The sequence below is a fragment of the Tripterygium wilfordii genome, chromosome 4, assembly GCF_013401445.1.
Source record: "Tripterygium wilfordii isolate XIE 37 chromosome 4, ASM1340144v1, whole genome shotgun sequence".
Lineage (NCBI taxonomy): Eukaryota > Viridiplantae > Streptophyta > Magnoliopsida > Celastrales > Celastraceae > Tripterygium > Tripterygium wilfordii.
In genome coordinates, this window is record NC_052235.1 from 9,715,090 (window position 1) to 9,729,003 (window position 13,914).

Below are 13,914 nucleotides of genomic sequence, written 5' to 3' on the forward strand. Positions count from 1 at the left end.
ACAATGCATGTCCAACATGGTTATGCAATAATTTATACATACAATCCTACATATATACTACTACATGATGCATGTTCAAGAATAACTCATGTTCAATAGAAGATTGAACATGTAGGGTAAGCAATATCACTCATTTCATACAACAAAATAATAGCGCAATAGGGTTGTTCTCCCTTAGGCACAAATAAGGCGAGAACGAAATAATAATGACCAATGAGGAAAATAAACGCTCTCAATAAAAGGAGTATAGACATTAGAAATGAAAATGATGGAATTTCCCTACCTCGTACTCCAAGAACTAGCTATGTAAAGTGAATACTCAACCTTGAATTCTCCTGCCACAATCAACCTATTATTCGGTAAGCCCATTATCGAATCAACATACCCATAACTTTAATTTCACATAACTAACACAAACAACTCAATAAATCAAGAAATCCTTACCTTTTCTTAACCCAAGACTTTCCAAGTTCTTGAACCTCACCTAACCAAGCTTGCAACTCCAATCAACAATGGAATCTAGAGATATAATCATGAATAAGTCTAAGTCAACCTATTTAATCACTAATTTTATCATATTCAAAGATTATCTTCAAACCCACAAAACCCATAAAACCCTAAGATTAATCTTCATCAAATCTAACCCCAAAATTCAAATACAAAGTCGTAGAGATCTTTCCCAAGTGTAAATTCTTTCAATTGCACCTAAATAACAAGATTTTGATGTGTCAAAACCCAATTTCCAACAACTAAGGAGAGTAGAAAAAGTTTGACTTAAATACCTTGATTTGGAGCTAAATGGGTGAACTAAAGGCTTGAATGAATGTTGGACGAGTTTGTTAATGAGTTTAACTTGAACATGTTTGTTAGCATTCAATGGCCTAATATTCTCATACTTCATTTCAAAGTTAAAAAGCAACAAGGTAAGAATCAAATTTAAGAGAGATATCAATGCATAGCCATTTTTAATTTTCTTGACCTCTTTTGCGATTATATATAAGTTACTTAATTACCTTCGTTATATTTGTTGAAGGTGCTTTTAGTTTATGCTAGTGCTAGAAATGGCCAATGTACATACACATGAGCAAAGCTAGAGAGGTTTGAACCTTGGAGATGTCATAATTGACACCATAATTTAAACGTATGGTTAACATAATGTGTCTACTAAATACATGAATTAAGAAGAGATAACCACATTTAATTATCTTTAGGAGTAGTCATAACTCTAGTAAGATATATTTCATTATTAAGCGAAACTAGGTGCTTGTCCCGCGCTTCGCGCGACAATAATTGCAATTTGTGTTTTTCAAATAATAAACTAAAAAAGATAATACATTAATTAAATATTATACATTTTAATTTTTTAGTTGTTTATAATTTGTAATTGTTTTATGGTGTTATCATTTTCTTCAGAGTACTTCGATAAAAGTACGTAAATAGAATGATAAATTAGTTAAATTGAGAACGTCACTTAATCATGAGGTTGCGAACAAAGTGATGTTTTAATAAATTCTAAAAAAGAACATTAAGTAATCAAGTCCACAATTAATTTTAAATTAGCATTTTTTCATCAGACATATGTGAATTAAAATAACTGTATGTGTTCAAAAGTTAATAGTTAACATATTATAGATACATATCTTTATAGTTATAAGGGGTTATAAAAAGACTAAATCCATATATATGGTAACCGTTTAGCAATTAATTGTGAAAGGAAAACAAAATCAATTTTAATTACACAAATCAATTGATAAATTGAAATAGGAAAGAAATTGTTAAATTAGAATCATTCTCTAATGGTTATGCATGATACTTTAATGACACAAATTAATTGATAAATTGAAATTGGAAAGAAATCGTTAAATTGGAATCATTCTGTAATGGTTGTGCATTATTTAATTTGTTTTAATTAAATCAATAATTAATACATGTTTTTTTGTGTGTTTGTGTATAACTTGAATAAATAAAAATTAATCTTTTCCATTAATCCACATGACAATCATTGAGTTTTCCTAAAAGCTTATGTGGATGCACCAAAATCATTCTCTTCTTCAGTAATCATACTATGTATATGATATGGATAGATTCTTTGTAAGGACTATAAAGTGATTTCGGGTGAGAGTCTAACCACACTCTATATAGAATAGTAGTTGTTGATATATACTTTAAGAAATGACCTAGAAGAAGTACAGTAGCACGAGAGCATAAAATTAGGTGGAATCTAAAAGGAGATAAATATATATATAGATTTCAGGGAGAAGTTATTTAAGAATTCAAATTGGGGTTTAGTTGAGAAAACAAATTTCATGTGGCGAGGATGACGTCTTGTATTAAACAAGTAGTAAAAGAGGTCATTGGTGAGTCGAAATGCCTTATACCTATAGGCAAAGAAACATGGTGGTGGAATGAGAATATTAAAAAGAAATTAGGACTAAGAGAGAATATTTGTTATAGGAAGTTACACAATGATAGCGACGTATATAGTTATGAAATGTATAAAGTAGCTAGAAAAGAAGTTAAGAAGATAATAAGAGAGACATGTCGTAAAATATATATTGAGTTATATAACAAGTTCGATAAAAAGAGAGAGAGATATTTATAGGTTAGCTTAAGCTAACCTATAAATAAAGCTAACCTATAAATATGGACCTAAATCGTGTAAAATGTATCAAAGATATAGATGATAGAGTTTTGTGAATGATGTATAAATTAACAAGAGCTGGAGAAGTTATTTCAATGAGTTGCTTAATGGCTGTCACTGAGGGAACATCAAAAATCTCTATATCTCTTCTTAGAATAGGGATCCTCAGCATGTAAGGACGTATTAGGATGATAAAAGTGAAGGAAGCCTTAAGAACAATGAAAAGGGGTCAAGTCATGGGACATTGATAAAACTTCAATTAAAGTGTGGAAATGCGTAAGAGATGTATATATAATAGTATGACTTCACTAAGCTATTTAATTAAATTATTAAAAACTCATAGGATGCTTGATGAATGAATGAGAATCACTATTGTACCTATATACAAGAAAAGAGAGATAACAGAGTAATATTATATTTATATTTGTTTAGAGATTGTAATAGTGAATCTCTCAAGGTAACGTCCCATTTTACATATCCATAATAGATTATGATGCATCACTGTTTTGCTCAAATCTCCTCTCTTAGGTCTCCATTTTAGTTACTTGCATTAGTTTACAGATACTATTTAAGAGACGAATATCAATTAAGAGAAATTTTAGTTGCACACCATCAAACTACCAAGTTTACACCATTTTTAAATTTTTTTACTTTTACATATATATCCCTCTTTAGAATAACATATAAATCATTTACTAAAAATAAAAAATTAATATGTATTAACATATTGAATTAGAAAATACTAAATCTACACAACTAAGATATGATCGAACAATATCGAAAGAATCCATGGCGCTGATCTCACGATGTTGATTCCTTGCATTTCTATTGATATTGGAGCGAGCATATACTATTTGTAAAAATGTTCGCATGAACAATACCAAGCTTTCTACAGGACCCAAAATAAATTGATCAACTATTTAGTTGACAATGAATCATAATGGTACCTCTATTTAACAACAGTAGAAGAGAAAGCTAGTCGTCATCAACTCTTTCACGACTTCTCTCAACAACACAGAGTTCGTGTGCGGACGAAGGAAATGAGCAACAGTTTCAGTTCCCCATCTTTCTTAATATGCTCATATCGGAATGTTATATATTATGAGAGAGAGAATAATTTTATATATTCTGAGAAAATCTGATTATTGGATGTGCTTCGTGGCCAGAATGTTAGGTCGAGGATGGTGAGTTAAAACGGATGGTGTTGTCGTCTAGGTATTCTTGAAATCGATAAGGACAATTGTGAGTTTTGGTTATCATGTGTAAATTTAATAACTTCCTATATAATATTTTACAAGCAAAGGGCATTTAGTCAATTTATTAAATTTTGTATGTAAACTTGTAAGGTTGAACTAAATAGTGTAAACTTAGTAGTTTAATGGTGTGCAAATAAAATTTCTCCTCTCAATTAGTCATATTACTATGATCAATGATATGTATGAAGAAATCATAACTAGTATTGAGACTTATGAAGGAATTACATGGAAGTTTCTCATCACAATAAATTTGCATGATTGAATGTCTTGTGTTTCTCCAGGGACGAACTATAGATTAGACCTAACACATCTTCTCATCAACCAAGATGAGTTCAATGGCACCACAAACGAAAAAGAGAATTACAGCAAAAATCATCCCACATACACTGAAGCAAAAACCAATGTCATCACAAATTAGTAGTCCTGCAATGAAAATTGATAGATCACAGGGAGAGAGGAGAGCAGCTGGGGACTGGTGGCAATGCTAACCTTAGTCCTTAATATGGTAATCTGTTTTACTTTTTTTCCAATGGGTGTCTTTAGAAGTATTTGATGCTGTAAATCTAATTTGTGTGGGCAAGTATGCATCATCACATATCAGCCAGTCTTATCCCCAAAATGATTAACAGTCAGAAACAGATTACGATGGGGCAACACCTTTTCCCTTTGCTATGTGCACGCTTTCCTCAGCTTTTGCCTTCTCTAAGAGTTTGAGTTGGTTCTGCAGGACCTGTTGGACCTGTTCGACAAAGAATTAGTCTGGACAACAAAAATATGGAAGATAAAACTGAAGTACCCAAAAAAAAAAACCCATTATTTGGGGCAACAGGAGATCCCTTATGAAAAATAGAGCAATACATAAGAAGGTGCTACTAAAACACAACTTAACCTGTCATGTCAACGAATTTTTAGAACCAACAAATGGACCCAACAGCTGAATCAACATTAGCACTACAAAATGCTCCGATGTTTTTGCTCTCTTGCTCCAAGAGTTTAGAATATACTAGAATTGTCTTCCACTTATTTAACCTGAGACTTATGGATACGGATACAAAACAAAGTTCCATATGATGGATATACTGACTATAAATTTTTTAAGTATGATGCCAGGTAATCAATAATACAGATGCTGTAGGAAGAGTAGATACTAATTTTACTTATAAAAAGACCTATGCTTCGTCCACCAGTGAGATTATTAAATACCAGTCATCAGGTCAATGACTTTGGTCAACTATACATGCAAGCAAGTACAAAGTACAGAAGTATAAAACATGCAGGCACGAATGCATGCATATTTAAGATCCCTTGCATGTGCACGAACACTTAGACATGCTAATTACATTGATACATCTTGATACTTTCCATCTAACTCATATGCAGCATTACCATGTTATCGTATTTATAGATAACTAAGACGGTAAATTCTCAGCATCTAATTCTATATGCAGAAAAAACTAGTGGCACTGCATGACTAATATCATAGAGGACCACAATTAACAATGATACTCTGACCCATTATTCAAACTAAATATACAGTTCAAGAGCAAAAGAAAAAAAAAATCAAAAGATCATTGCAGAAATAGTACCTCAATTTGGGACTGCAATAACTTTTTATGAGCTTCTAATGGAGAGCCTGGCATATTTGGGTCGCTACTCATCCTCTCTTCAAAAGATAAATTGTTACTAGGAGTCTGAAAGGGGACAAAAACAAAGGACGGAAATTGTTGAAGTGATATGTTTACAGGTCCACCAGAAACTCTAAAGGACTGTTGGCTTTGTCCAACAGAAAGTTGATCTCCACTAGATTCCTTATTTGTAGAATCATCCGAATTATTAGCCTTAGGAAACATAGCATATCCAGGAGACCTGCAAATAAGAGAACTGTCAGAACTTGGTGGGATCACAAGTCAAACTAGGAAAACAGTGATCTGACCACAATGCCAGACTTGGGCAGGACAGAAAATAAGGGGATAGATACAAACTTGTACAACAAATGAGAACAAAGAATAAGATAAATGAACTAAAATGAATAAAGATATAACGAATCCTTGAAACCGCCAGGTAAGAATAAATTTCGAATAAAATAAAATCTGACATTTGTCTGTTTCGCAATCGCAGTTCAACAAGTCCATGATAAATTATTCAAACACAATATTTTATCAAAGGGAGCTTAATGTTTACTAAAATAGCAGCTCTTACCAAACTAGTGTGTTTGCTGAAGGATAGACATAAGATTTTTCATATACTGATGCAGCCGCAGCAGCAGCTTGAAGTCTGGCCTGATGCCGGCTCAAGTTATCAGACGAACCAACAGCCGATACCTGGGCACCTGAACTTGCCGTGCTTGTCCCTGATAAGAGTTACACCTGTTAGCGAATCTAAATAATATGTATATTTTGCAAAAATCAAGTCAGCTTTACAATCAATCTCAAACCAACTACTGTTGCTGCCAAAAATGGAATCCTGCAACTTCTACTAGCCACAAAAATGATATTGAGTCCAAGTCCAACAATCCAACCTGATAGTAAATATTAATCCGGTTTATATAGACAGTAAGGTTTTGTTTGTTACACACACAAAAAAGTAGTAGTAGACCATCTTCCAGAAAGCAAGTTGTTCCAACTTTTCTTCATGCACGAGGAGAATTCAGGAATAAAAGGCATTCATCAGTTGATAGAAGCAGCAAATTTTTCCACAAGTTAATTTTCATTACCTTCTGGCTAGGCATTCCCAAGGATTAATGTTATTCTCCCTCTCATACTCATTTTATCCTCTCATACTAAAACTCTCTTAGGTTTATTATTATTATTATTTGTCAATACACAACATATATTGTTTACAATATTAAAAGAAGGAATTTGTAGCAGTCTAGCTTAGAATCAGAATTCAATCCCGTATTTTTCTTCTCTATTTTATTCACTTCTGGCCTTTATTTTGTTTTTACAACGATTTCACTAACCATATTTAAATATTAAAAGGAATCAATATTTTCAGTAAATGCCCAGCAGAAGACAATTTTATTAAGTATGCTTCAAAAATACAAACGAGAGGAAAAAAAATCATTCCCAGTAAAATAGTTAATAGTTTCAGAAAAACTCCCCATCTTAAACATTTTAAGGCCAAACATTGATTTGTTTTCAAAATGCCAAAGAAGCATACAATTAATTAACAATAAAGAACATACAAGCAAGTAAAAGATCTAGCATTTTTCCTATAGCTACTGAGGTAATTCCTATTAATAATGGAACTACGTCAAGCGATTCAAGAAAAGGGAATGCCAGTTGAGACTCTAAGAAGGTGAAACTATCCAATATTTATCATCCAAATTGGTACCAATTACAAAAATTACGATATGCAGTTATTTGCATATGGAATCAAATATTATACACACACTAAACAGAAACCACTAAAGATAGACTCAAGACATTACCTTGTTGACCATCTGACCTGGATCCTTGTTGCTCCCGGGATGTGCTAGTCCCATTTTCAGATGGTACAACTAGGGCTCTACATGTAGGACAAGTATGTTGTCGTTCTAGCCATGACCGGAGGCAATGCACATGAAAGAGATGCCCGCAAATTAATTTCTTGGCTGTAGTCATCTCTTCACGGCAAATGATGCAGGTTGCATCACTTCTGGACATCCATCAGGAACATTAAAATGTTAGCAAGGAAGTATTATTTGATACAATATTACCCACAAGCCCATGATCGCTACTTACGCATTAAGCTCTTCAGGAGAAGCATCTGGAAATCGATCATTCATATTTGAAGTGATCTTCCTATAGCGAATGTAATCAGCAACACGAATCTTGAAATTCCTAAATGTCTCATAGAGCTCTCTTATCAGGTGCAAAGGCACACCATAGTTCCTGCAGTAACCCAACACATATTGAATCCATTGAAGAAGGAATTTTCTAGTGGAATGAGTCACATAAACACGAAAACGTAGCCAGAAAATCTCCTCAATTTTTTTTTTTGGAAACAAGGTAAACTCTGTGCTTTGCATCAGTAAACCCCAGCCACTTGAAGCAACCCCTAAACCCAAGCATCAGTAAAATCTTTGGTTTGTTTTTTCCTTGCTATGAAGACTAAACCAAGGTTTCCTAGCTGGAGACACTTACCCTTAGCCAACTCAACTGCAACCCGGGTGCATCTCCATAACAAGATTATAAAATATAGAAAAGAAACTCTGATAAATAACAAAGAATATCATTGTAAACGCTTAGCAACCCTCCTCAAAAGTAAAAAGCATATAGCATAAATATCAGGCATTTAGTGGAAAAGGAGAGAAAGCAAATGCTTCCATGTCAAAGCTGCAAAAAGAAGACACACTAGCTCTAGCTTTTTTCCTCACGCCGAAACAATCTTACAAGAACAAACTTATTTCGACAACCTGCAGCTAAATAGCATTTAAGATGCATTTATGGCATGCTGAACAAAAATCCAAAAATAAAGCAAACATTACTTCATGGTCATGCTAAATGAGACACAAGATATTTCCAATCATTCAAGATAAATTTCTGGAATTATTAAACTTTCACTCTCACCAAATGTTTGATATAATAAGTTAATAACAGGCAAAGTAAGAGGAAATAAGCCAACTTTTTAAACTAAGCCACGAAGGAATAACTAAACCCTTCCTTAAAATAGGCTTTAACAAATTCTTTTACATGAATTACATTTGAGATGTCCCTCAATCTTGTTAGAGAAAAAAAAAATCATTGGAATCCTGAGAGTGGAACTTGATCAATGTCAAAATACTAAAGAAAATTCATCAAGTTGATCTTGTTGATCTTCAATTTATGTTTGTTAAAATAGGCCTTAGAAGATTTGAATCCCATAAAGTGAAACAAATCTCCAAAATCATTACTTATCACTCACAATCATAAATTAGAATATTCTCTACAGATGTATCTAGTATTGATGTCAATAGGATGTGGACATGTATTGAATTTTCATTTTTATCAAATATCATTTTCCAACGTGAATTTTCAGGTAGTATCCATTGCCTATCAACCCATCATAAAATCCATAGTATAAAAAATCTGAAACTGAAAAGTGAATCGCAAAATAAATGAGAACTGAGAGTGAATATATTTCTTACATAAAAATCACAAGGAAGAAGCAGAGGTACAGAGACAAGTGAAGCAAGTCTCGTATTAGTTCCAAGTAAAAGGTGTAGACAGCCTTTTTTTCCCATTGTCCATCCATCAGCATGTCACCCACATAGAAAACATACTTAATGAATGTTGACACTGTTGTTGTTGCAAGTATCATATACCTGAAGGACAAAGATGGAGTTATTACCGCAATGATAAGCACGCATGAGAACATAACATTAAGAAACTACACACAATCACTACATTTGGCCATCATTGAAAACAAGTAAACTGAGTCAACCTGTGTACATGGGTTTTTCATGTGCTCTATAACAAATGAACCGTGATAAGCAACATTAAAGAGAAAAAAAAAATGTATGATCCAATCTCGGTTGAATTTTTTGAAAAGTATTGAAGTGTTCACTTAGACTCGAATATGACAAACTGTTTACCATCGGCAACTCTTTCACAGCCAAACTGCTGCTACATGAATGCGACAATCAGCACCTACGCAATCATTATTCCATGCAAACAACAATAATTTCCTTGTTGGCAAGCATCAGATGCATCCAACAGCTTCTTGAAGCTTTAGGTTTACATCAATTGTACACAATTTTTCTCTTTTTAAATCAAGCAACCTTACATGTTTAGTGATATGATTATATGAATAAATATCGATGTGAGCATCTCATGTTAGACCAATCTTTATGGCCATAGAAGTTGAAAAGTTGCTTCAACCAAATCAATCACATGTTGATTAATGGCTTTTAAAATAAAAATCAATCAGAATGTTAGAAGTGTTCATCGGAATGGTCCGAGAACTTAAGTACGACATGTACTAATCTATTTCTCAAATTTTTACTGTGAAGTACATATGATCTTTCTTATTATTTCTCATATAATACAGCATTCATACAATTCTAATATAATATGACATTCAAGACCAGTAAAACTAAAACAAGCAAATCAAATTCAAAACCCATCAGAAAAACGATCTCACCAATAAAACTAATTATGATGATGGTGCAAACATGACAAACACATACTTTGTTCTAACCAGAAGAATAGTAAAAGGATAAAACATTACAGGGGAAAGAAAAGAAAAAGAAAGAAGCAAAAACATAAGAAACTTACTCAAATGAGAAGAAGAGCGACACTGAAGCTTGCCTCGTTTGCATCAAATACTTGATATTACTGTACAAAAAGAGACTATCGACAAGAAGAAGAAAGCCTATAAAAGAAACAATCCGAACATGCGATAGCATTGGAACTGAAGGAGTTGTCTCAATGTACTCAACCCGCTTCTGAGCCAACCAATGCAATGCCTTAATAAACAAAAGAGCTGTGACCATCGCAAGAAACATCACAGAAAAGTCCTGCCGAAAGATAGTGATGGCAAAGAGGATTTCCATGACCTCTCTCCATGATTGCTCATTCAACCTCTCAACTTCAGCTTCCCGGAGAGATCCCAGAAATATTTTTTTGGTTAATTGCCACAAGATGCACATTACAACCAGGCCCATATTGAGTAGAAGCACCAAACTAATCTTGGAGGTTGATAGATGAACTGTGGCTGGGTAAAACTGTCCTCTACTACTGAAGGCATGATATATAACTGCTAGAGTTGCAACGAAACTGAGCCCCGCATAAGTGCGCAGCCTCATCATCTTCACTTTATGCTCTGGACATAACATCAAGGAAATGAAAAAGCTTTAACCTTGATGTTGAAAAACTACATTATAGATAAATACTTAACTAATATCAGCCAACATTCTTTTTGAGTTCCCAGAAATCAAAAGAGGATAAATAAAATGCTAAACAAACTCTATTTTCGTTGCATTTTCAGCGAATGTAGCATGAAATCCTACCCTCCTACCCCCAAGTTCTGTACAAACATTTAGGTTATATTACCACACCAGCAAAAAGAACATAATCAGGCTCTATTCTTTGTCCAATTCTATAAATTACATCCGTAACCAAATGAATTTCAATTTGAAACCTGAGGAGGTAAACGATATGAAATCAGCTATAAAGAAAATTGAACCGAAACTCTTCCGGTAACACGTGGAATAATATAAGCCCTAAAACTCCGCCAAACAAAAGACAAATTGAATTCACAAAAATGATTCTGGTTCAGTTTATAAGAATTGCCCAAAAGTTCACAAATCTTAGATTAAATTCTATTAATTTCGCGTCGTTCTCTTAGCAGCCAAACAAAACACGGAGAATAAAATTAATTTGTGAAGATGAACCTAACGAAAGGAACCAGTCGAATCATGAAGAACAAACTAAATCTGAACCTAATCGACTGATCAATCAGTTAGTTAAACCTAAAATTCAATCATATTTTGTTGACGAAGAAGGATTACCTTCAACAGCAAAAAGAGAGCCTCGTCGGTGTGGGTGTTGTCTACTATTGTACGGGGCGAGATTTGGAACGTAGAGAGTAGGCCGCACAATAGATGCCAGCAAATGCACAAGTAGTACGCGTCAACATAACCAATAGCTAGAAGACAGGTGTCCTTGTGGCTTTGTAATCCCCGTAAGTAGAACCCGGCTCCCCAACAATAGTACAGCGCTGAAGTCTTCAATAAGTTCCGCAATTATACATCTTAACCTTAACCGTTTAGGGACGGAGTAAGTATCCGGAAAGCCTCTTAACTATAAAAACAAATATTATTTGAGCCCCTAACCTTTTCCAAACCACCCCTCACCTTACATATGTGATTCACGTTAGTTCTTTCTCAATTTTTCCATTAAAATAGTGAGGACGTGCCATTTTAAAAAAATAAAAAAACTTAAATTAAAAATAAAAGACCTAATCCCTCTCTCTTCTTCCATTTCCACTCCCAGCCACCACCATCAAGCCATGGCAGAATCCACATATTTTTATCATTTTTTGTAAAAAAAATCAAAAATGCATACCAAGCCTAACAAAGCCGCAGAGATTATGAAAGGCTTTGAACAAAAATCCAGACCAAGCTCGTCCGCATGTGCCACTGATGATATACCCAAATTGAGCCAAATCGATGAACCACCATGACGCGTTAAGCACCATTGCCGCACCAACAAGTCATCTATCCGTTGCGAATCCAGACTGGAGATTTGACCAAACTTGCCGCTGCCACCATAGATCGGATTTGAACCACCATGGCGAGGTTTTGATTTTGGGTAGATTTTGGAGAAATTGGACTCGGTTGGTGTTTGCAAACTCCTTTAGAAGGGCCGGCGGTGCTTCACTCCAGAACTTTAAGGTCGCTGAAAAATTTATAGGGTGGGCGATTCTTTTGCTCTCAAATCGACTATATGGGGTTGGGGAAGGTTTTGGAGTTGGAGGATTTGGTCTCGAAGAAGATCGACGTTGGTAAAAAAAGGCTTACCCAGATTTATCAAAAAAAAGAGAGTAGGAATGGAGATGTCACATGTCGTTACATGTCGTTACATAACAGCCACGGCCTCACTATAAAGACTGAAAAGTTGAGAAAGGGCTAAAGTGGTCCATAACTAAAAGGTGAGGGGTGGTTTGACACGAAAAAAAGGTTAGTGTTTCAAGTGGTCTTTTTTTTGATAGTTCAGGGGCTTTCTTGATATTTTTCCCATTTAGGGACGGAACCAGCTCGGAAATTAGTATGGTGCTCCCAGGAAATTTTTTCGATTCTCTATGTATTACTTATTAACATTATGATAAAAATAAAAAATCATATTCATAAATTTGATAAAAAAATTATAATTATTTTAATTTCTTATGTTTTGATAATATTGCGTGGGGTGACGGTATTGACACGCATAAAAATCGATTTTACACCCCATTCATCACAAACATGCAGCTATTTTTTGAAATACCTGTCAATTTTGTGTCTCAATTATTGAAAAGTTTGTATTATATGTTAAAAAATTTATTGTATTTTTAGTATAGGTTTATAGTTATGGATACTATATGAGTTATATTTTTTTGAAGTATATGTTTTTATGAGAGACACATATTGTCATGATAATAAATTAAAGAGGTACATATCTATTATATACTCTAAAAACGGAAGTTTAGACGGGATTCTGTGATGAATTCGGACGTGTATTTGGTACTCGCGTGATTGGTTTTTTTTCTCAGGAATTTGTGGTGCAAAACGACGTCGTTTTGTTGTTGTCTGTAGTCTTCTTTGCATGAGGATGAAGACAAAACCAGATGTGGACAAAACAATCATTTTCATATTCTGTGGGTGTTGCTTTTCATCTATGATGGTTCATGCATCTAATCTTCTATCATTTGGTTCCTTCCGATCTCCACTCATTTGCACTTGGTTTTCCTATGTTTGTCTTTAAAATTTCAGTATGGGTATGTTCCCCTTCCTGCGTAAGTTTAATTTCCCCTTCCAATGGTTCATGCATCTACTCCTTTGTTGCTTTTTGTTCTCCACTTATTTCTTCGCTTCTGATCGACGTCTTTTCCTCTGTTGGTCTGTGAAGCTTCAACACGGGTGTGTGTGCGGGGGAAGATCTTCATTCGCGTCGTCTTCGTGGTTGTGTTCGTCATCTTACGTATGATTAATTTAGTCTCTGTTGAGGTCCGTAGTGAAATCTTTGTGGTTTGATCTCTTTTCTTTCCTTTTTACAGTGTTCTCGCGATCAATCTGTGTGGGTGTGGTTGGCTACGTGCGTTTGACGGAGGTATTTTTTTAGTGTCGTCGTTTGTTGAGGTTAGTTTGATTATGTGTTGTTTGATTTCATTGTAATTACAACGGGCTTTGGTTGAATTCTTCAGTTATTTTTTATGCTTTATTCGTTTGAGTTTGGTGTATTTTTTGGTTTCTTTTTGTTTTTCTGATTCCTTATGCAACGAAGAAAAATGGCATGGAGATATCTATACTGATCATTGCTTGCATCTCCAACTTCACCTGAAAAGTAGTCAATTAAAAAG

General features: G+C 34.2%; 1 protein-coding gene across 1 annotated transcript; it reads right to left on the reverse strand.

Annotated features, from left to right (window-relative positions):
- Positions 1-4,118: 4,118 nt before the first annotated feature.
- On the reverse strand, positions 4,119-11,589 carry LOC119997271 (ERAD-associated E3 ubiquitin-protein ligase HRD1B). Its single transcript, XM_038844171.1, has 8 exons — positions 11,369-11,589; positions 10,134-10,680; positions 9,005-9,181; positions 7,620-7,769; positions 7,328-7,533; positions 6,097-6,247; positions 5,484-5,763; positions 4,119-4,636 (listed from the first exon to the last, which is right to left on the reverse strand). The coding sequence occupies exons 2-8, from the start codon at positions 10,664-10,666 to the stop codon at positions 4,538-4,540; spliced, it is 1,596 nt and encodes a 531-aa protein (XP_038700099.1). The 5' UTR covers positions 10,667-10,680; positions 11,369-11,589; the 3' UTR covers positions 4,119-4,537.
- Positions 11,590-13,914: the final 2,325 nt, after the last annotated feature.